General features: G+C 38.9%; 1 protein-coding gene across 1 annotated transcript; it reads left to right on the top strand.

Annotated features, from left to right (window-relative positions):
* Positions 1-1,338: 1,338 nt before the first annotated feature.
* On the top strand, positions 1,339-23,826 carry coq10b (coenzyme Q10B). Its single transcript, XM_023337289.1, has 5 exons — positions 1,339-1,506; positions 7,438-7,593; positions 10,402-10,594; positions 18,894-18,995; positions 20,089-23,826. The coding sequence occupies exons 1-5, from the start codon at positions 1,409-1,411 to the stop codon at positions 20,254-20,256; spliced, it is 717 nt and encodes a 238-aa protein (XP_023193057.1). The 5' UTR covers positions 1,339-1,408; the 3' UTR covers positions 20,257-23,826.

Genomic DNA, 23,826 nt, shown 5'->3' with positions numbered 1-23,826 from the left:
CTTCATCCATCTTCCTTCTAAGTATGACCTGTTTTGGGTCCATGCTGAAGAAAATCATCCCACAACATGATGCTGCCATCATGCACAAAATTATTTTGCTACAATTAACATTTTGCATGTGTAAATAGGCTATGTCATTGTTTTCCTATAATTTAACAAAAGCTCCATCACTGAAATAGTTGTAAATTTGCCCTGAAAACCACTGCTGAGACTATATGAGTTTAAGCTCTTCATTTCTTTGTCTGTGGTGTTCTTTTAAAAAATATTTTAAGCTGAGAGATTCAATTAGAATAAAAAAGAAAACAGAATAACTGATTTTCAGTGGCAATGAAAAAAGGTTCAGGGTGTCTAAGAGGTTAAAGTTATGTTGTGTAAAGCTTACTTAACATCAGCAGCGGTTTTGTGTGTCAGTGTGTGTGCTTACAGTGAAGAGAAGATTTTTACACTGTGGTGTTGTGACACCATTTATCTCCAGCACTTCATAATGAATGACAGAATTTAAAATAAAAAAAAAGAAAGAAAGAATAACAGGATGTTAGTTCTCTATCAAAATATCTTATCATTTGATATACAGTATGTTATTGATATAGATTAAGGAACTAAGCAATTTATCTGCATGCACTGATGACATCCAGAGGTGGGTAATAACGAGTTACATTTATTCAGTTATATTTACTAGAGTAACTTTATTGAAAAAAAATTACTTTTAGGAGTAGTTTTACTACACCGTACTTTTTAATTTTACTTGAATAATATTATAATAAAGTATCACTACTCTTACTTGAGTGAACTTTCTGGATACTTTACTCTACTCTTAATATAATTTCAAGCATTTAAAAGGGCTTCTTCAAATTTGCTGTAATGCAGACCACTACAGGGGATACTTCCTGCCCACAGCCATCAATATCTACAACACAACAACTCTTTGAAGGACATTGAATAATATGAGCTACAACAGAAATTAATATCCCTGCTTTAGGATAAATAAAGTATTTTTCAATTGAATTCAATTTGAAGTGAATGTGTCAGTACTAGAACCAATATAAAGCCAATATATGGATAAGCGGATATGAAAGTGGGAAAATATTTTTGTCTTGTAATTAGGCTTAAGAAAGTTGCGTATGCGCGCGTTTTAACTGAAAACAGTGAACCTGCCTGAACCTGCGTGAGAAGACACTGAAACCGGAGCCAGCATCTCGTGACTCTCGGGTATGCGCTTAGGCGCGTGCTCAAACGTCACTACTCTCATCCAACGAGTGGGTTGACCGACCAATTAAAGCGTTCAGTGGATACGGATCGACCAATAGCAAAGATGAAGGGAGGTGACGTCAATGTGGCTAGCATACCACCGCTGTATGCCTGTGAACTTGTCGCAGCAGGCGAAAGAAGAAACCGTCAAAGAAAGAAGATGGCGAGAGGCGGCCGCAGCTTACGGAGAGTAGCAGAGTATCTGAAGCAGTTACCGAGCACAGCGAGCCGGGAAATCCAGGCCAGGAATAATGTCAGGTAAAGAAGTAGCCTGTTTGCTGTCGACTAAACCCGAAGGAGTTTGGGGAGAAACACCCAAGGCTCCCAGCACACCCAGGCAGCAACCGGAGCCTTAGCGAACTTACTCCGTTCACTTTGGGGGACAAAAAGCTTGGTTTATTGATAACTAAATGTGCCATAATTTAAATAACTGCACTATTTTTAAAGTTAATCTTTAAATGGCTGTATCTGATAAGAAGAACCTCGTTTTTTTTCAAAGACTGAAACGTCAGGGGCGTTGCTAGGGGAAAAGCCGATTTGGGCTGGGGTCTACAAATATTCTAATCAGTCACTAAGTACTTTGGCTATGAGCTACATTTAGTCCAATAGATCCCGTATGTATCATAATGTGATGTACATTAACTTGCTGCTTCTCGCACAAAATTTGCCCACAGTCACTTTGTTGCTGTTCAAATCTGAAACCAAAATAAGTCCGGAAAAACACTGATACTGTGATTGCTATTTCAGCCTCAGTCGTCAGGAATTCATTAATTCTAATCTATTAATGACACCAACATATTGATAAAGTTACCGATTTCAATCTCGACATGGTCTAGAATGTAGTGTCAACGATGACCTGGATCACCAAATATTCCTGTCTTTAATAGACTCTAATTCAAGCAGTATATTCTCTATCGCATAGTTATTACAGGTTTCCTTTATAAGTCTCTGTGATGATATAGGTATGATTTTTCTGCACGCTGTTGAGTTGATTGCTCGTCACGGTCAGCCATTTCTTTTGTGGTACACCTGTGTGAGGTCAGAACAAAGTGTCAGCTGTCTCATGTTCCAGGTACTGGTGAACTGGCTCCTGTTGAAGGTCTGCATTAGGAACAGGTGGTCAGACGACACTTCATGACAAACATCTACTGGTGACATAATGTTATGTCAGCTCATAAAGTTATAATTGGATATCTATTTATTTTTTAAGCTATTATGTAAGAGGTATGTACAGGGTGTAGCTCTAAAGAAATTAATGCCACAGATTATCTTCCTAATGCGTAAAGCCTTGAGGATATGAGGTTGCTGTGGTTTTGGATTACAGTGTGATTTTAGTTTTGGAGTATTTGTATGTTTTGCATTCCTGTGACTTTTTCAGTGTTTTCAGTCTCATTTTCCCCTCTGTGTTCATTCTGTTCCCATTTCTTTGTGTTTTAATAGTCTGTATGCTAGTGTTGCAGAATATATCGGCTTTTTTTTTACCACTTCAGTATCCATCTGATAAATAAATCTGGGCCAGTATTAACAAATGTTTCTGTTTCTGACAGCAGAGGGGCTTGGTCGTGTGGTATTTGTTTGGTCATGGAACTGGAAGATATTTTAAATATCCAAAATAAAACAGTGTTTTAAATAAATAAAAAGAAAATGCAAACCATACAAAACCTAAACCATAGATATGTTATATAATAGATTATTAGTTTCTATAAGAGAAATAAATTAGCTTAAAAATATTAATGATTATTGTGATTTATTGCTTATTGTGACAGGCGTAACACTAGCAAGGCTAACTGCTGATAAAAGAAGCTAAAGTCAGTTTGAAATGCCTCCTGATCATTTTGTTTTTGTCTACAACAGTAAAACTTTGCTTTACAATGAATAGTCCTTTAACAAACACAGACAGCATCACATTGACTGCTCTTAATTTCAGTAATAAGTGACTGTTCACTGCAGGAAGGCTAGAACATATTTTCAATTCTGTTATATTTTCTTCTTTTATTCTACTCTTGAAATTAGGCTAAAATCAATATTGACATATTTTTCTGATGTCGTTTGCACCATTTTGATAAAATTGTAGACATCATTGATGTATTTATTGAATAATTCATAAATGTTTCGAAGTGTTTTGGACTGTGATAGAAAGTTTTGCAGAAACCCTCTGCCTCCATGGGGCAGGGAAACATCTGGTGCCAGGGACCCAGCTGTAGGGTGGACTGCCAGGCATGTCGAGCCAATGAAAGCAGCCAGCCCCGTCCCTCAGCAGCGGCCAATCACAGACAGCAGCCCCACATGCCGCCGCTGTCACGGTAGCAGGACCCCATTTAAGGTGCAAGCTCAGGGCTGCAGTGTATGTTACAAGTCAGCGTGTTCCCCCTGAGGATTAACAGAGTCCTCATTCATGCCGTCAAGACGGATCTGGGTCAGACCTGTTCACTTGATCCCAGAAGCGCTGGAGCAGAAACTCCAGTTGTGATAACTGATCAGTCATTTATTAATTAATTAGTTTCAAATTTCAACACTTTCCACTGCTTTTATCAGTTTAAATTGATTTAATCAAAAATCAAAGTAAAAAAACGCATCTTTTCACCTTTTGCATTCTTGTTGTTTGTTTTTACTATGTATTTAAGTATTTTTTCTTTTAAGATTTAGTTGGATGTACTCAAGTGTTCTGTTTTTAATTTTGCTTGATTCCTGTAGAGTTTTTAGAACAGTGCAATGTAAATAAAATGTATTACTATTATTATAAATACGTTATTTTAGCTTTACATTTGTGTCTCTAAATTGCCACACCTATATGGCAAACATATTAGAAGAGAACGTTTCTAAACGTTTGAGTGAGAGAGCAGTCACTGTAAAACTGGGCTTTGCTGGTTTAAAACAATAAAATGATTTGGAATTGACATTTTAATCCTCGTCCATCTTTAGAGCCTGATATTAGTGATTAGTTCTATTTTAATGGTCATCATAACTACTTGTCAACCTCAGCCTTCATATGAATGCAAACTGTCTGAACTGCTTGAGACTGCTCTGAATCTATATCAAGTTCCTGAATGTGTCTGCAGAAGATTATCCAACGATTAAAATGGCTGGTATTCAATCTTTCTTTATTCAAATAATCAGGGTTGATCAAACACCAATTCTTCTCAAACATAAAAACTTAATCCCAGAATTACCCATCTAACACGGCTTTAAACTGATTTTGACCGCCGATAACTTTAACTTAACCTGGCTTATATTCCAACTGAAGCCTAGTTCCACCCAGTTCTGGACTTTTTGTCCTCAGGAAAAGCTCAGGTGATCAGAACTGACTGGAAAAGTTTGGCTGCATGGTCATGCAGGTCTCATAAAGCTCATTGTAAAGTGTGTGACCTTGGCCTTGTTGCATTACAAAGGGTTTCTACATTTGCCTGGATGTTAAATCCTTCAACTAGACAAGGACAAATCTAATGAAACAGCATTATTTGTAGTTCTGCTGCAGTAGAATAAAGCAACACCACCTAACTTATTTATATAAAAAAACACTTATTGCATTACCTTGCAGTTGCTGTGTAATAATGTGTATATTTACTGTCATTGAGAACACAGATCAGACAGTCAGAAGTAGGTCTGTCACAATAAATCAATTAATCGTATGATAAACCAAAACAAACTCAATAATTTTCATTTGCTTGATTTATCATTTTTATTTTCTCTCTTTCTACCAAAACTGGTCTTCAGTCTGCTGCTTTGGTTTCAACTATCCCTTTTTTGAAAGACAATTTTGTCAACAGAGACTTCAGAATTCATTTAATTTGTTGTTTCTGTTTTATTTTGGATATTTAAAATGTCTTCCCGTTTCAATGGTTAAATGTTCATCAGATTTTAAAGTTTATTGATCTTTGAAAATGTTTTCTTGCATTGTTCTTCCATTATTACTATTATATTACTTGAACATTGTCGCAAAACAACAATATTACTGTTTGTCGCAATAAGTTCTGGGACAGTTTGTCGTCTGGAAAAATTTGTTGTTTTGACAGGTCAGAAGTAAACGTTGCTGAGTGAGAGAGCTCAGAACATTCGCTTGAAATTTTAGTGTTAGAAATACGCCATATTGTCAGCAATATACTCAGTTCTGCTCGTCTATTTTAGATAAAAGTAGATGAAGTTTGTGTTTGATAACTGGTATTTTTTACTTCTGATTATCATACCGTAAGATTTTAATTTCCTTTTAGAAACTGAAAATAAATATCCATATGTGCAACAATGTTCAAATCGAAACACACTCCGACAAGGGCGTCCTCATTTTTTCCACATGACTCTGTAGTTGTCCGTCATTGGTTTCTTGTGTATGGAAAGACAAAACTTAGAGAACGGTGGCGGTCAGTGGGGAAACCTCTTCCTGTGATGCATTCACTTCCTGTCCTGTTGGAAGTTTATTTCTGGAGGCGCGTCAGCTTCCTAGAAAACAGCCTGTGGAGCCAGAGTTCCTGCTGATTTACAGTGACAGCCCAGCATGCAAATGTTGGGACTTCACAGGGGTGTGTAATAATTCTCTATTTGTATTCAGAGTATGTTTGTTGTCATTTGTGCCTCTATATATATATTGCAGTATTTATAACACTTTTAAAAAGGAGAACAAAATATAATTTTATTTTTGATGCATTGAAAAAGAGAGAGAATAAACTCCTGCATATTGAGCAGTAGAACAAGAAAATCATTTGCCATTCTTGTCACCACATTGAATTCAGAATGTTACGTTGCTTTGTAAACTTCAGCAACTGGCAATAAATATAACAGCCTGTGTGATATGTAAACTGTGATCTTTTAAAATGTATATTCTAAATTGCAGGTAAAGCAGAAATGGGTATTGTTAAAAATGCAAAATCTTGGAACCACAAAACCTCAAATAAGAACTGGCTAGTTCCAAAGTTGTGGCTTTTCGTTTTCTAGTCTGTAATTATATTGCACACAGGATTCATCAAAGAGGCACCTGAGGGGATTTCACCAACATTAAGATAGAGATTTTTCAGAAAAACCTGAAGAGATTCATCTCATGTTGTTCATCAACCGTCATCATGTCATTTCTCTGGCTTGCTTCACTCTTTGGCCTTTACGCTTTTCTTCTTCTTCACTTTGTAGAGTGAAGATGCACTGACCAGGACCATCTTTATTTCTCATTTTATTTGAGGTCTTACATACTGATTTTATGTCCCTTAAAAGGACAGAATTTTGTAAAGTCAACTTCTTTTTTTTTTACATAGTTTTGTAATATTCTCTCATCAAAAACATACCTGGAGATGGTGTCCGAGAAACGCCCTCATGTGATCACTTTGTCCCCAGAAGTGATCTCTGTTGAAGTCTGCTTGTATTTGTCGAGATCATCATATCAAAGTCCGCAAACTCTGACGTAAAGTTGACATGCTGCACTCTTTATCCCTCAGCTAGACTGACTTTAGATCATAAAACCTCTGCTGTCTCCCATGGCAGAGAGCAACGTTTCCATTACCAGTGTGCGCAAATATTTGTCTATTTTCGACTAATGTTGAAAAAACACTTTCGCAATTGCGGTGCTTCCATTAAATAAGAAATGAAATGAAAATTAAACTTGCATGAACTTGTTTACAAGATAAGACATTCAAAATCATGGCAGCTCATAATTCGGTCATGGCGCTAGCGCTCATCAGCTGTCAGAGGAGACGTGGTATTCAGATGTTGGCGTGGCTACATGCGCAGAGTTTTGGGAAAATTGTAGTTTAAAAAAAACAACCCCATCATCCTTCTACAACTTCTTGTCATCTTCTTTGGCGTTTCCACCAGTAGTAACATCCATCTGTTCATCACGTGACTCGTGTGAAGTGATTCCATTGCAGTTCTGTGAAATATGTGAAATATTTTGATGCTTCCAAAAGAACACCTCAACTTAGTGCAAAAACTTTATAGGAATTTCTTTTTTTCCCCCGAAATTGGCGTGAATCCATTAAGCTAATTTATTTTTGTATTTTCAAGTTGTGCAATTTTATGGTTAATGGACATGCAGTGGTGCTCCTCTTTAAGCTCTGGTCTTTAGTCTAGTGTTTACCGCCCTGTTTCTGCTGACTCTAACTGAAAATATCTGGGGTTGTGTCGAGGACAAATCGAACAAGGTTTCCAAACTGAAAGTGTCTCTTAGTCTACAAGCCTCACCTTCTGTCCCTCTGTTTGCTTGCCGACCAGATACCTGTCGTCATGTGGCATCCTGATGACGCGCGTGCCTCCTCTGCTGGGCGGAGCCATGTCCAGTCGGCCCATCGTCCTGCCGACACGCAGCTTCTTCAACCTCACCGACTCCTTCTCCAAGAGGAAGGAGTACTCAGAGAGACGCATCATTGGGTACGTTAGCGCCGTTTACCAGCTGTTTTCATTCATTCTTTGTGTCTTTTACTGAGTGATGGTTTCCTACTCTGTTGTAAGATCTTATTTCCTGCTGTCAGATCAGCTACAGACAGGCCTGATTTAATACTTACGGTACTTTACCAAATTTGCAAAGTCTAAAGTATGGGAAGGATCTAGAAGGAGGTGGGGGAGATCAATATTTTTACAGATTATCTGTTTGAGATTAAACTGTTAGGACATAGTGACAGTTTTATCAAATATGTCAGTTTTTAATTTTTTTTACTAAAAGTTACATGCAGTTGCATCATGTCTGCTTACTTTCATACTGAACCTGGCTCAGGGTCTGGTTCTGAGGAGCAACATCTGCTGCTTCTCTCATTTCTAGCTGTGCACTGCCTGTCAGCAGGCTGAAGGAGGGCAACCAATTTCTTCTCTCTCTTCCAAAAACCCAGGACAGCTGTTAAAATGCATTCATGGAAAATGCTTCAATTATGATGTAGGAACAAAATCTTCCTGGGTTTTTTTAAGTATATTTTTCTTCTAAATCAATTGTAAAGTGATACAATAATAAATAACTCTTATTGATGGCATTATTAAAGCTGGAGTTATTTTTGTTAGATTAATTGTCTTAGTTTTGTTGTGTTTTGTGTGTAATTATTGTTTTTTAACGGGGTTCAGTTAGCATGTTAGCTACACCTTATTCTTCTGTCCCTCCTCCCCCACATATTTCTACTCCAAGAACCACGTCATGCTAGTAAAGTAAATCTCCGACTAGCTGCTGCTCTGAAGGTCAGACCAGGATGATTACAGGGAAGAGGATGGAAACGGAGGACATTAGCAATGTCCATTACTAGACTTGCACGCTAGTTGTTTTTTGTGAGGAACAATTCATTCATTAGAGAAGGTGCGGCTCGGCTTTAAACAAAGAAAAACATTTCAACTGACTGAAACGCAGATTGTGGAGAAAAACCTGAAAAACAACATCTGCTCACAGTAAGCAAAAACTTCAGTGCCTCGAGGACGTCCACAGGCTCTTTATGACTTTTAATGAGCGGGATAAATTCAGATCTCAGCAGGACCCTCAGTGTTGTGTTCTGGCCCCACTTAAAGGGGCAGCAGTGTTTTTGTTTTTTTAGGTCAGTTGTACATCCTTTTTTTTGGTAAAAGCAGCGTTTTACGGAATGCATTGTTCTCCGGATGGTGCTTCCTCAGAGTAACACCGGCAGACACACTGCCAATTCATATGGAGCAGATTAGGTTTGGTTTCACACTGTCACAGAAAACAAAGAACACAATCCTGTCTTTGTGTCTCAATCTGCAACAAAATGAAACTCTTCTCGGCGAGATCAGTGTGAGGCCCAGGAAGGAAAGGGATGGAAAGCTCCACCTTACTGAAGATGGAGCTGAAATATGAATTAATGATTGTTTGAGTAATCGATTATTCCTTTAATTCTGGCAAATAATCGATTAATCAAATAGAAGCTTTGGCATATACTACAGATTTTTTATTTAATCATTTAAGTCTATTTTGTATACTATTGAAAATGCACGAAAATGCAAAGAAGCAAATAATTAAATTCCTTTTTTAAATGGCAAAGTATTTTTTTATTGCTAAAAATGCAATAACAAAGCATTTATAAATGTTTGATTATTTGTAGCAAAGAATGCATCTGCAGCATCTGTCAGTACTTCTGACATCAATGTGAAAAGCTCAGCCTTTTCTGTTTGACTTATCCACAGTACACTCTAGGGCTGAAACAATTGATCACATTAATCATGATTAGCCAGTTATTGAAGAAATCGTCAGTTAATATAGTAATCGTTTAATAATTAAATTACAGTCTAACAAAGGCCATTTTCTGAAAGGACAACACAGTTAGAGCAGTAATTAATCCAAAACTGTCCAAAGAATACACAATTTTACCTTTAAGAAGAAAAACCTTCATCTAAGAAGAAGATTTGTTTGATACAAATAATCAAGTGTATGCTGATGTAATACTCTTATTGGTTAAATAAAAAGTCTGCAGAATTTGAATTGCTAGCTGTAGCCTTACAGTGTAGGGCTGATCTGTTGATTATTTTTTGGATTAACCACCAAAGGGAGCTGAAGAGATTTTTTTCATAACGACTTTGAACCAGGTGAAGCTAAAACGGTCCCTTGGAGAGTTCTGGGTAGAACAGATTTACAGACAAAGAAGTTGTCTGTTTTTTTTTCTTTTTTTTTGCATCTTAAATGTAAAATGTATTTAGTCTTTAATTGCTCTGGCTGTGTTGTTCTTTCAGCAAATGGCCTTTTTAAGAGTCTGTATACTCTAGTTAATCATTGGACGATTATTTGAACAATCGATTAATCACGTTTAATCTGATTAATTGTTTCAGCCCTGCCCAGAGCTGTTTTGCCCTGTCATTGCCGTCCTTCACAGGTTGAACTTTCATACTTTAAGTACCCGGAACGCCTCACTGTCCACATGTATGAGTGACGCACTAAGTGTTCCACACAGAGGTCATAATCACTAAATCTGCAGGTATAAATAGACACCAGAAGCTGCCAGCTATTTTCCCCCTAGCTGGAACTGGACATTGTCTCTGCGTGTCCCTCACTCTGCACGTCCTAGCTCTATTCCAGAGCTTCACAATCACCACGTCTGATCTTAATTTAATTGTTTCTTTTTTTCTTTTTTTTACCCCCAACTGGCGTCCACGCTCCTCTCTCTCCTCAGTCATGGGTCCTGCATCGTCCCGTCCTGTTGGGTGTTGCGTCACATGAACCGCCCACTGACCTTCACTCCCCTCCCTGTTCTGCAGGTATTCCATGCAGGAAATCTATGACGTTGTGGCGGAGGTGGAAAACTACCGCCACTTCGTTCCCTGGTGTAAGAAGTCGGACGTTGTGTTCAGGCGCTCCGGGTTCTGCAAGGCCAAGTTGTCGGTGGGCTTCCCCCCTGTGGTGGAGAACTACACCTCCCTCGTCACGACGGTGCGACCCCATCTGGTCAAGGTAACGCACAAGCATGAATAGCCCAAATACAGCGCTTCGTAAAAGTATTTACACCCTTTCATTCACCTGGATGTACAGACAGACTTTTCTTGTTATGAATTTGCACAGAAATGTGAAGTCATAGGAAAATGACACAGGTTGCCAGTATACTTTAGGGGAAAAATCTGAAAAGTGCTGAAGAAATGCGGTAAATGTCGCCGGGTCCGGGAATCGAACCTGAGACAGCCGTGTCGAGGACTCAAGGCCTCCAAACGTGGGTCGCGCTAACCCCTACGCCACCACAGCACGCCCTCTACATCTATTTTTACCTCAATATAAATCCAGCTGTTCTATGAAGGCCTCAGAGGTTTACCAGAGAATATTGGCCAACAAACAGCATGGAGACTTCAAGGGGTATGAAAACCTTTGCAGTGGACTGATTTTGAGTCGGGGTTTATATAATATACCGCAAGTATCATTATCGCAATATCATTGTGCGCAATATTTATATCGCAAAGGACTGGAGAGCAATAATTGTTGGCTAATATAGCTTGTGACTTCTGAAGTTGTATTTTTTTATTTACTCTAATGCAATATTTAGATAGTAGGACAAAGTCTCATGTTAGCAACAGTTTTTATGTGATAGAAATGACATGCTAACGGTCACATAGAGTAGGAAGCACAGACTGGAGAGAAGAAAGCAAGCAAATATTGCAATATTTCTAATATGATGCTGCCCTATATTTGAGCACATGGATGTGTGCAATGATTTGAGATATTTTATTATGGCTTAAATAATTTTTTCCCCACAATGTGAGGGCAAATAATGGGAGAAATGTACATTTTTTAAGGGAAAAAGCAGAAAAATGTAATGAAATCCATTAAGATGGGAACATTTGTTTGTCAGAAAACTGCTACAACTTGCTGAGTAAAATTCCCAAACTCTTCCACATCTAAAGTGTGTTTAATATTCAGCGTAGTCACAAGTTCACCTTTTCAGAGGGATTTCAGCACCGACACCAATAACAGAATAGAAATAACCTTTGTTTTCCCTCGATGGGGAAAATCTAAAAACAGAAGTAACAATGACAGACTGTACAGTAAGGACACATTAACAGCATAAGAAAAAGTTACTATATAGTTATTCACAATATCATACTCTAATTTAAAGAAATCTGAGTTGGGTCTTTTAAAACATCTACAAAATGTTGCTAAACAGCCGCTGTTTCAACAGTCCGATGTGGGCTGTAGTTGGTGTTAGCCTCTGACCATTTTGGGGGGATAAAGGCAAGGCTGAAAAAACAGATCAGTAATGGAGAAGTTTGCCATGATGGGTGAACTTTTAACAGAGTTTTTGACTGATTTCTGCTTTGTTACTTTTAAACTAAAGTTTCCAGAAGCGGCTCTGTTTCCCCCTCTGCCTCTGTAGAACCTCACACATTAGTTTCTTTTTTTTTTTTATTATTATTCTTTTATTTGGAAAGGCAAGTTACAATTACTTTGTACAATCCAGCTTCCACCACAATGGAAGTATTAGAAGGAATAACGTAAGCCAATCCAGGGTTTTTGTATAGTAACCGAACATCCATAACAGAAGAGTGAGTGGGGGTAGGGTGGGATTTTTCTAATGTTAGGGAAAAAACACAATCAAGAGCATAATTTTGCCCTAATCCTGAACCAGGGTACAATACACAGCACAACAATATTTGCATGTGATAAACATATTTAGTCCACAGGAATTACTGATTTTACAGTTTGTCCATTTAGACCAGATCCTCAAGAATGATTCCCTTTGACCTTGAACAGAAAAAGAGAACTTCTCCAGAATGTAAATGTCCTGTACAATATTGACCCAGTCCTCAACTGTAGGTGCTTCAGGCTTTAACCATTTTCTAGTGATTGTCTTTTTGCTCACTGCCAGAAGCATTGAAGCAGTTTTTGTTATCATCCAGAGTCCAGTTATCAAATGAAATGTTTCCTAAGTAAAGGGATTCACATTTACATGGGATTCTTTCAGCAAAGATGTTATTTAGGTGGGAACACATTTGTTCCCAAGAAACTTTAATCACCGGACAACCCCAGAAGATGTGGTGATGATTTGTCCCGTTTGTTCCACAGAGTCTCCAGCATGTGCCTCTGCTGCTCCGATGTTTTTTCTGAACTGGAGTTACAAATTATCGAACAGTGTTTTCCCAACAGTCACCCATCAGTTTCTATAGAAAACAAACCCGTTCCACTCGAACTCAGACTTGATCTGCCTCTTTCAGGATGACTCTGCGATTTGAATGACATAACGACATAAACTTGTACAACTCATTTTTAATTAAAGTGTCAATAATAATAAATGTACATATATGTGAATAAATTGCTGCCTACAGGGCAATTAAAAAAAAGAATGAAACAAAAAACAGGGCAATATTTCATCATTTAATATATTTGAGCCAAAGAGCCTCTTCTGTTAGCCTGTGTCTAGAACCGCCTGTGTCTGCAGGTCTGAGGCTTTTTGCTAGCATGTTTTCTATCATTCTTATAGCTTGATAGGAAGCCTGATCCAAACTGGCAACCCACATTCATAAAATGGTGAAATAATATTGACCACAAAACACTGTATTTATAAAAGATATCAACGTTTTTCCTACACAATCCTAACAAACGTTTTTAATGTTCTCTTCACAATATTTATTTATTTACTATTAATCTCTTTGTATGATTTGTTCTTTAAATTGCCATTTATATTATTTTTCGGTCTCAGAAAATGACTGAGGGATGAAGAGGCTGGTGTCTGGTTCTTTAGGTTCTGACGGGTCTGCGGTTCCTCTCCTGATCCATTCTGTCTGATCTCAAACAACCCACCGAATATCGCCGACACATTTTCTTTAATGCCCCTGTTAAACTTCACTGTAATTGTTTAGCCTGGAATGTGTGTCTTCCCACTCATAAGTAAAATAATAATAATAAATATAGGGCATAATAAAATATTATGTAATACACAAACCGTTCATTCAGTGGAGATATACAAATTCTATTTAGTCTAAAAGGTTCAAAAATTGTCCAGGTATTTTCCACATTAACATTTTGTTTTCACTTTTTTTTTTACCCAAAGTTTTTACAAATATAGTCTTTAACAAATGTAGCCATACTTTTTGTTAGTTGTTTCTGCTACTAAATGTTTCTTAAAAATCAGGATGTTCCTCGTTTTCCAAAGAGCGTCTTTCAATTAACAATTATCCACCACAAAAAAATCATTCCTCCCCCAATTTTCCTTCAACAACCCATAGGCTATTATTATATATGAAATAATAACCTGTAACCATGGTAACAATAATAACCACACCCGTTGAGCAAAGGAACATCCCCAAAACTAATGTCTGACCGTCTCATCATCTCCACATTTTGGTCTGGAATATTAACGACTTCTAGTGTCGTTTCTCTTGTATAGAAAAGCTCATGTAGGTAAACATTCATTTACTGTTTGCCAAGCTAAATAAATGGATGTTATAGTCAATCTATAATCAATGGATGTTATAGTCAAGATATATAAATCAATGGATACTATAGTCAATCTATAATCAATGGATGCTATAGTCAAGCTATAATCAATGGATGCTATAGTCAAGCTATAATCAATGGATGCTATAGTCAAGCTATAATCAATGGATGCTATAGTCAAGATATATAAATCAATGGATGCTATAGTCAAGCTATAATCAATGGATGCTATAGTCAAGCTATAATCAATGGATGCTATAGTCAAGATATATAAATCAATGGATGCTATAGTCAAGCTATAATCAATGGATGCTATAGTCAAGCTATAATCAATGGATGCTATAGTCAAGCTATATAAATCAATGGGTGTCTGCTTCAACATGGAGTAATAGTTACCTCTTCTCAGGTATTTTGTTGGCCTGAATTGACTTGGTTTATTGTGATGTGGGACTGAACCAATTCACAGTAAAACAGATGTGACCTGATTTTGTTTTTTTTCTTAAAGTGTTCACTGCATGGCGTCCATTTAAAGTGCATTTTGCATGAGCATGAAAAAACAGAGACTTCCTTTTTATGGCTGTTGTTCGTTTTCACTTGCAGGTATGTAAAATCAGGGGTGCAGCATGGATTCTTTTCCATGGACCGATTATATAATGTGTCAGTCCAACGGGGACGTAGTTGACTTTGACCATGTCTTATTTTTATATACACTCAAACATTTGCCAACAAACCACAGGAATCACCCACCGATTTCAAAAGTAACCTACAAAATGATGAATGCCCGACTTACCCAGCCTTGCAAGATCAATAGGCATCAGTGATCTTGTCCACAGCTATATTGATGTAGAGGGTGTGCGGATCTGCAGTTTTCCTCATCGAGCGAAAGCATCTTGCTGTGACGTGAACAATGTTGGAGGCATCGCGTGGCTCAAACACCTTGATCTCATCCAAAAAAGGTGACATGAACTTCTTAGTTCCTCTGTCCATTGTAGTAGCTGATATATTGTGAAAATCCGGTAGAAATGATGCACTAATCGAGTCAGAAATACACTGCAGAGAATCAGTCGAAGTGGAAGACGCCATGTTTACATAGAAACAACGCGCTGTGAGGCTTTGTTTGTGAGACTTGAGGCCACGTGGGATTTTCTAGGTCGGTTGTGGGCGGAGCTTGGTAAGGTCCATACTCCCATCCTCACTTCCGACGTCTGTCATGGCACCTCGAATTATTAAGTGAAACAGTTGCAAAGGGTCAATTTTTTGGGTCATGTGGAACTGATCTGAGTGTTTCCATAGAAACGAGCAGAAACAGACATTGCCTCAGAACTACTGTGACTTCATTGTAGCTATGACCTCATCTGTGATGTCATAGAACTTCTGAGGTTATGAGGGCTTGTATTTCAAATCATCAGTTCATATTCAGTCAGCTCTTCGAACTTCAACACTGTGTCTACCAAAGCTTTTCATTATGAACAGGATTTTAGTTGGCGTGTTTTTTCCCCTGGGTTTTGGACTTGGATATTTGGTCAGCACCAGAATGCAGAAGGTTTTTGACAAAATCTTTCCTGGTAGCGATTCAGAGGAAAGTGTCTCTAAGGACGAGAGCACTGAGTCTGCATACGATGATTTTGATGAGTTCCTTTTTGAACCTTCCTCCACTGTGGAGGTTCCTTCCGAGACTTCCCTGACTGGGAAGCAAGCTTCTCCGGCTGGAGAAGCTTGCTTCTCCCAGTGTGATGATTTTGATGAGTTCCTTTTTGAACATTCCCCGGTTGGGGAAGTTTTAGAGGAGCCTTCCTCTCCAGAGATCCAAGCTTCCCCGGCTGGGGAAGCTTGCTTCTCTGAGCACGATGATTTATGTGCTTTTCCTTTTGGTCCTTCACCGGCTGGTAAGGACCCCGAAGTTGAGTCCGAAGGCTCAACTTTTGCTCTGACGAAGACGGCACAAGAAGACTGGACCCATGAAAAGAGCGCTGTCCAGACCACTGATATAGGGAAGGATTTCTCCAATCTTCACTCAGTGAAAGAAACAGTTGAGTCTGAGAACTCAAATGCTGTTTTGTCAAACGCAGCAATATATTGGTGCCATGCGGCAGTTGATACCTGGATCCAAGAAGCTATCCAGGAAACTGTCCGAGGGAAAGATTCCTCCAATCTTCCCTCAGAGAAAGAAACAGTTGAGTCTGGAAACTCAAGTGCTGGTTTGACAAACGCAGCAATAGAAGATTGGTGCCATGCGGCAGTTGGTTCCTGGATCCAAGAAGCTATCCAGGAAACTGTCCGAGGGAAGGATTCCTCCAATCTTCCCTCGGAGAAAGAGACAGTTGGGTCTGAGAACTCAGGTTTGGCTTTGACCAAGGCAGCACAAACCGATGGGACACAGGCCACCATTGATAGCTGGATCCAGGTACCGAGTGCTGCCCAGACCACTGACATAGAGAAGGATTCCTCCTATCTTCCCTCAGGGGAGACAGTTGAGTCTGGAAACTCAAGTGTCGCTTTGACAAGTGAACAACTAGAAGCTTGGACCTGTGAAGAGAGCACTTTCCAGACCATAGTGGTACAACTTCTGTTACTGTTGTTTTTTGTTTTGAGTTTCTTGTGCTTTTTATTTTTATTACGGTTTTGCTTTTACTTTATTGTTTTTTTCTGGGGTTTATTGTTTCTGTACACTGTTTATTCACTTGCTTCTTTTTTCAGTTCGGTTTCAGAAATATTTTAATGAGAATTACTACAATTGTTTTTTTTTTAATTGTTACCCCGCTATAAAACTCCCAGTTTTAGATCATCCTTGTGTTGATGAACTGGACTAAATTGTTCAAAATGGGTAAAACAGCAGTAAGTGTGAACCAAAAGATGAACTGCAGTGTAAAGATTGGAAGGTTATTGAAAGGCAGAACCCTGTGAAAATAAAAACTTCTGAACAAATGGATAGTAAATTATGGGTTAATATGAGTAAATCATTTATATAGAATTGGGAACTGGAACATTAGATGAGTATGTGAATTATTTCCCTCCATGCTGAGAAGGTAGTAAACATTAAAAAAAAGCTTCAGCAGGAATATTTTATGAAAAGGAGGTTTTAGAGGGAGAAGAGGAAATCTAAGATCAAATAATTCAGGGTGTTGTGGAAAAGAAGGACATTTGGCCAGAAACTGTCCTGAGAAACAAAACGCCTGAGTATAATTAGAATCAGCTCTGAGTGAACCAGAGTCTGATAATGAGACATCGCATCCCAAATGAGATGAAGTGAATGAAATGGAAATTTATCAAACAAAGGAAGTTTTGCTAAATTTACACGATTTGCTATCAATGGTTAACATTAAGCCTGAAATAACTATTGGTTATTGGGGAAAAGATCTTTTTGTGTGACACTGGTGCATGAGGAGCTACTTGTAGAGAATCAACACTAAACTGTAATAAGACATGATTAAAAGCAACTACAGAAAGAAGAGAGTGTTGCAAATAAAAATAAGCAGGAGGAAGCAACAAGTATGTTTATTTAGACTAGAGAACAATGAAGCACCAGGGAGGAGCTGCAACTCCTGCTCACAGCAGCTTGCAGCAGCTCAGCAGGGGAGAACAGGCAGAAGCTGCAGCGGTGCTGCAACTCCGACCCCCACCAGGTCCAACTGACCACCATATGAAGCCCCCTGGCAAAACACTAGTGCATGATAACAAAGTTACAACTTTAGAAGTAAAGCAACAGAAGACTCCCACATTTTAAAATGAGATGAAACTAAAATGTGCAACTTCATCCTGTTGGAGCATTTTTAAAAACCTCACAAGTCAGAAGTAGTTTGTTTTAAAGCTTGTTGTTGAGAGGAGCCATGTTTTCATTTAAAACTGTGCACATTCCCCAGCTTTAGGCTAAGGTCCTTATTTAGCAACAAAGTCTCTGAAAGAATTTTAAATGGAAAGAATGAAGTTCTTCTCATCCCTCAGAGCAGATCAGGTGGAAATTCACAACCTGAGCAACCTGTCTGACATTAGGAGAGGATTGAAAAGGTTTTTAATACTCAGGAGTGGCAGAAACCTTGAGTTTTTGATGAGCAGCTTGTGTTTATTTCATGACCCGCTCTGTGATCCTGACACAACCACTTCAGTTCTGTTCCAACTCTAACGAAAAGTTAGATCCACGTTTTGGACACAGATTGGAATCAACCGGATTTTCCTGTGATCAGCCAATCAGATCAGTTTTTTTTTTAAAACTACTTTATTAAATGAATCAAAACTGTTATTGTTATGTACTTTGATGCACCTTGCTTTGTGTTCAATCAGATAATGGTCAAAATCCACAAATGGAGTATTTCTTAGGAAATAAAACCAGTTAAAATTGGAATCATTAGTTAAGAACTAAAGATGAATCGGTTTGGACTCAGGACTTTCATTTACATACTTCTGGAGAACATCTGGGGACTACTGTGGTATTTGTTTTCTACATTTAAACATAACTCTCACATTAGCTGGAAAAATAACCCAACCCAGCTGTTTTTAAGCTGATTGACTTTGGAGGGGAAAACAAATCCAAGAGACTAAAAGCTGTAAACCACAAAAGGACAGGATGTTCCTCTGAGCCTGACTGAGCAGCAGGTCTCAGGTTGTTCTGTGATTTGTGAGCCCAGGAGTGATGAGGTCAGAACAAAGAGTGTGGAACCAGCTGCTCCAAACAGCCACACCTCCCTCCCTGGACGGACGGCTGGAGGAAATATTAGGTCAGATTTTTGGGGCAACGATACCAGAAGGTTTCAGATTGTAAATAAATGAGTGAGGTGTCACTCTGTCAGTGGAAGTTTGAAGCCACCTAAATGGGTTTATGTGTGTGTGTCCTTAGGCGTCTTGTTCAGACGGGAAGCTGTTCAACCACCTGGAGACGGTGTGGCGTTTCAGCCCGGGCCTCCCTGGTTACCCTCGGACCTGCACCGTGGATTTTGCTGTGAGTAAAGTAAACCATTCACACTAAAGTCTGTGGGAGGTTGAGTTTAATTAGTACTATAGATGACCAAGCAAAAAACTGATGGCATTTTAGCAAAACATCGTAATTGAGCATCAAGAGTTGCTGTGTGAATGTAGCCATACAGATATTAGCTGCTTTTCCATTACAAATGTGCAACATTATGTCAATATTATGCTAAAGTTGAAAAAAGACCATTTCACTGACAATTTCAGACTGTTTTTTTAAAATTAGGAAGCGCAATTAAAATCACAGGTGAATAAGTTTGTTGACGTGATAAGTTATTAAAACACATGAGGCGCCATCATCCTCCAACTACTTCCTGTTGTCTCCTTCACAGTGTCCACTGTTGATCATGTGACTGGTGAACCAGACAACACCATAACAGAATTTGCTGGGCGATAAATTGTCCCAGTAGTTATTGCGATAAACAATAATATTGTTGTTTTGAGACCATTTTTAAGTAACATAATGGTAATTTCATAATAATGCAAGAACACATTTCTCATAGATCAATAAACTCTGGACCTGGAAAACATTTTTAAAATATCCAACATAAATAAACGAAACAACAGAAACGACAAATAAAATAAAATGAAGCATAAAGTAAACAAAACTGTCCTTCAAAAAAAAAAAAAAAAAAAGAGACCAAAGAACCAGCATGAAGACTTTTGTCATCTAGTTTTTGACAGAAAGAGACAAAATAGAAAAACGATAAATCATGCAAATTAAAATGATTGAGCTTGTTTTAATTTATTATGCAATTGATTTATTGTGTATTGGGACAGCCATACTGCTAATACAAAAAGAAGTGTTTCCATTGTAGTGTTAAAAATAAACCAATTTCAATGCAGCCAAAAAACACCCACTTCATCCTAGCACTGAATAGTTTTTTTAATCAAAAACAAGCATTTTCTGAACTTGGCATGTTTCCATTAAGTAGATTTATTTTCAAAATGTCAAATTGTGCAACTTTATGGCCAAATGGAAACGCAAGTGTGTGTGACGATGCAGTTTCCCTGAGACCACATGTTGTCAGAAATGTTTGCTAACCTGAAGCCTGCCCCCTGTCCAGATCTCCTTCGAGTTCCGCTCCCTCCTCCACTCCCAGCTCGCCAACGTCTTTTTCGACGAGGTGGTGAAGCAGATGGTGTCGGCGTTCGAGCGCCGCGCCTCAACAATACACGGCGCCGAGACGCCCATCCCCCGCGAGCTGATGTTCCACGAGGTCCACCACACGTAGCACCCGCTGCCGACCTCCTACCCCCCCGTGGCCCCGCCCACCAGCTTCACACGACAACACAAGAGAAACACAACGCCAAAGAGCCAGAGGACCGCTGGCCCGCGCAGTGCCTTTCCCACAGCAGCAAAGAACCTTTCAGGAAGCGGTTGCCAGCCGTAACCATAGAGACGGAGCAGCCCGCTCGTTTTTAAAAAGAATATCTGCACCTCCATTTAAACCGTAATGCTGTCACATCTGACAAAGCACATCAGGAAATCCAGCTGGAACCACAGAATGGCTAGCATTTTAGCGTTAGCATTTCTTAAAACTTTCTACTGATCGTCAGCTCTTTGTTGAACACTTTTCTACATGAAGTGGCCTTTTTCTAGGTGAGCCTTTTCTGGTTCCAGCGCGTCGAACCGGAGGATTTGTTGCTTGTCTTTGTCAAATCTGATTGTAAAAGTCTCCGTTAGAGGAGTTGTGAATAAATCAGCCCGTTGAGAGAAGCTGCACTGAGCGACGCTAGCCGGGCGTTGAGATTGGTCTGATCGATTGGTTTATAGGGAAGTTTTTCTGTAGTTCACTATGAAGCATTTTCTAACCTCTATTTATATGAAAACACAAAGACAAAGAGGAGCATTAGAACGTATATAAAAAAAGAAAGCTAAATCTAAGAGATGTAAAGCAAAAGTGATGAATATAAAAGCTAATATAGTAAGCTAACATATTATAGAATCTATGTAGGAGGAGAGCTCCCTATGGGAGACATGACAGTTGGTACTGATGCTTGTAAAACAGGGGTGTCCAATGTGAGGCCAGGGGGCCATTTGTCGCCCTTGAAATGCTTCTGTTTGGCCGAATGGAGAAAATTCATGAATTCTTGACAATTGATAATGAAAAAAAATCATTGAATGGAAAAATGTGGAAGTTATCTGTTTTACTTTGAATAAAGCAACAGTCCAAAGCCCCTTTAATGTTTTGGATCTTTTAATGAGATACAAATAAAAACAAATTGTGTTGTTGAGCTAGTAAAACCAAAAATAAAAATGACAAAGCAGTTTTTTCATTTCTAATTGAATGTTTAAATTTGCCAGTTTTGGCCCCCCTAAGGGCAAAGGTTTGGGCACCCCTGTTGTAAAAAGGTCAATGGTTTATAGAGGCCAGCCGAAGGGGAGCGTGCATCAGCAGGGTCCAGTGAGGCTTTCAGGTGCATCAGGAATCTGGACGCTCCTCTGCGGCCGCTTCACAAAAACAAAATGTGATCCCACAGGTCACGCAGTCAGAACACGACCCATGTCAGGTCGCTATGGAAACGGTTATTTCACTTTTACGCTGTCTGGTAGCGTTGCGTTCGCCGTCCTCCCTAATGGAGGAAGCCAAAAGTGATTCCGGTAGTTTCGGAATCAACGCATTTCTCTTCCACGCCTGCTGCAAGGGGAAACAAAAAAAACAAACGTCAGATCGGATTTTAAAGGCACAAGCACACGAGGAAGGATGACATTTATCCCAACCTTCCTGGAACAAGCATGATCCCAGCTTGTATTTCTGCTGAGGATGTTCGAGAACCATGGATCAGGTTTTTCTTACCCATCACCGTTCCGTTTCCTTTGCTTCCTCTTTTGACAGATTCCAGTTACAAATATGCATCAAAATCAGGTTTTGTTTTTTTGTCATTTTTATTTTGTTGGTTTTTGTATCACAAATAAACTTGAGTAAACAAACTGCAACGTCAATCGGGGAAAAAAATTAAATAAAGGTGAGATTACGTAGTTTCACGAAACGAGGTCTGACATTTTGGACATAATTCAAAGATTTTCTGACCAGTAGTTTTCAAAAACTGTCCTCTAGACTGCTCAGACTATAAGTTATTTTTTCCATTATTTATCTGAAAACATTTTTGAGTTTTGACTTATTTTTTTTTTGCTGTCACCAATATATGATGGCATATTAAGGGCATTGTGGTATAGTAAAGAAAAAAAGAGAATTTCTGCCAAAAAAACACAGGACTTTTGAGATTAATCTCACAAATTTTCTAGAAAAGAACTTGGAAATTTCTGAGTTTGTAAAGTCGAAACATTTTAAACTTTTGGAACTCAGAAAATGTTCCGAGACCAATCTCAAAAATTCCAGCGTTCATTAGTAAATGTATTTCTCCTGTTTTTTCCCCTCTCTCTTCTATCTACAATGGCCCTAATATGTCGTCTATAATAGCAGATATTTATCTTTTTTCAGAAGCTCAACTCCCAAAATCAGGTTTTATTTTTACACATATTCAACTCATTAGGAGCTCATCAGTGCATTTTCAGCATTTGATCATTAATCTCAGTGGATCATGGGGAAAACGGACCGATTCCGTTCTCAGATGGGTGCGCGTCCCGGCAGCCGGTTCAGAGCGGTCCGGATGTTTCCAGCTCACCTCATGTTGGCTGCTGTTTGCTCAGCTTTCATGAACCAGTCAGATGTTCAAGGCTGCGGCGCCTTTAGTCCGGCTCAGCTCGGTAAACAGAGACACGCTCTCATTAACCTCTACCCCTCCATGCTTACAGCTTCCATTGATGTCTGGAACTGGAACTGATCAGATGACAAACCATGTGTGCTATTAATGTAATTCAATCAGGAGACGCTTGGTGTATGTTTTCAGAATGATTCACATCAGTATTATTGGGACAGTTTGTGTGAAGTTGATTCAAAAGGGATGAAACTGAGGAAGGGAAGCTTGATCAGCAGATATGAGACACTCAAGCTGCTCTCAAATTAAAGCTGCAGTATGTAATTTATTAAAAAAACAAACAAAAAGCTTTTTACATATTTGTTAAAATTAGTATGAGTAAGATAATATGAGAAAAGATGTTATCCACCTCCTTCCTGAGTTGCTACTGCCGACTGAAGAAATGCTTCGCTCCTGACCGAAAACAACCAATCAGAGCCAGGAGGAGGGGCTTAGTGCTGTCAGTCAAGCTTGTGAATGTTCTGCTATGTGTGCTAATGTCGGAGAAATGGCAAGAAAACTATTTATCCACCGTCATTGGTGGGTATGCTATCTAGCCTTAGCGTTGACTACAGCCTCTGCTGACATTGAAGTGTGGCAGAGAAAGGGGTGATGGGAGAGTGGTGCGCATGATTGACAGCGCTAAGTCCCGCCTCCTTTCTCTGTTTGGTTGTTTCTGGTTAGCACTGGGAGAAAACAGAGGAGATTGATTTTTTTTTCTCCAGAGATTCTCTCGTACTGTACTGCCACAACATGGTGACAGTTTCATGCAACTTATAAAATTATTCCAGCTTTAATGACTGAGCGGAAGCATAAAGGAACAAAACGATTAATTAGATTTGGAAGTTTGATTCTGTGGTCGACCCAAACGTCCCAACAGGAAGTTGTTTCCATGACAGTCTCAACTGTCCTGCCCACTCTGTGCCTCTAGGCCTGCTGGCTGCATATTTATCTCCAGTTGTAAAGGAACATCATCGTCATTATCTCCTATTTATTGTTTAGTTTTACCGATAAAGGTTTGTCTTTTTTATTTGTAGCTGATGGTTAACATTTACACAACGCAAACATTTCAATCCTGAAGGGTAGCTTTTTTTTTTTTTTTT

Source organism: Xiphophorus maculatus, chromosome 7 (assembly GCF_002775205.1).
Source record: "Xiphophorus maculatus strain JP 163 A chromosome 7, X_maculatus-5.0-male, whole genome shotgun sequence".
NCBI lineage: Eukaryota > Metazoa > Chordata > Actinopteri > Cyprinodontiformes > Poeciliidae > Xiphophorus > Xiphophorus maculatus.
This window is presented reverse-complemented; position numbering and strand designations above follow the sequence as displayed.

Bases quoted from the DNA above. Each gene is read 5' to 3' on its own strand.
- coq10b (XM_023337289.1), top strand. From the start codon at position 1,409: ATGGCGAGAGGCGGCCGCAGCTTACGGAGAGTAGCAGAGTATCTGAAG. The intron at 7,594-10,401 runs GTACGTTAGCGC...CCTGTTCTGCAG, and splicing joins TCAGAGAGACGCATCATTGG to GTATTCCATGCAGGAAATCT. The intron at 18,996-20,088 runs GTGAGTAAAGTA...CCCCCTGTCCAG, and splicing joins CCTGCACCGTGGATTTTGCT to ATCTCCTTCGAGTTCCGCTC.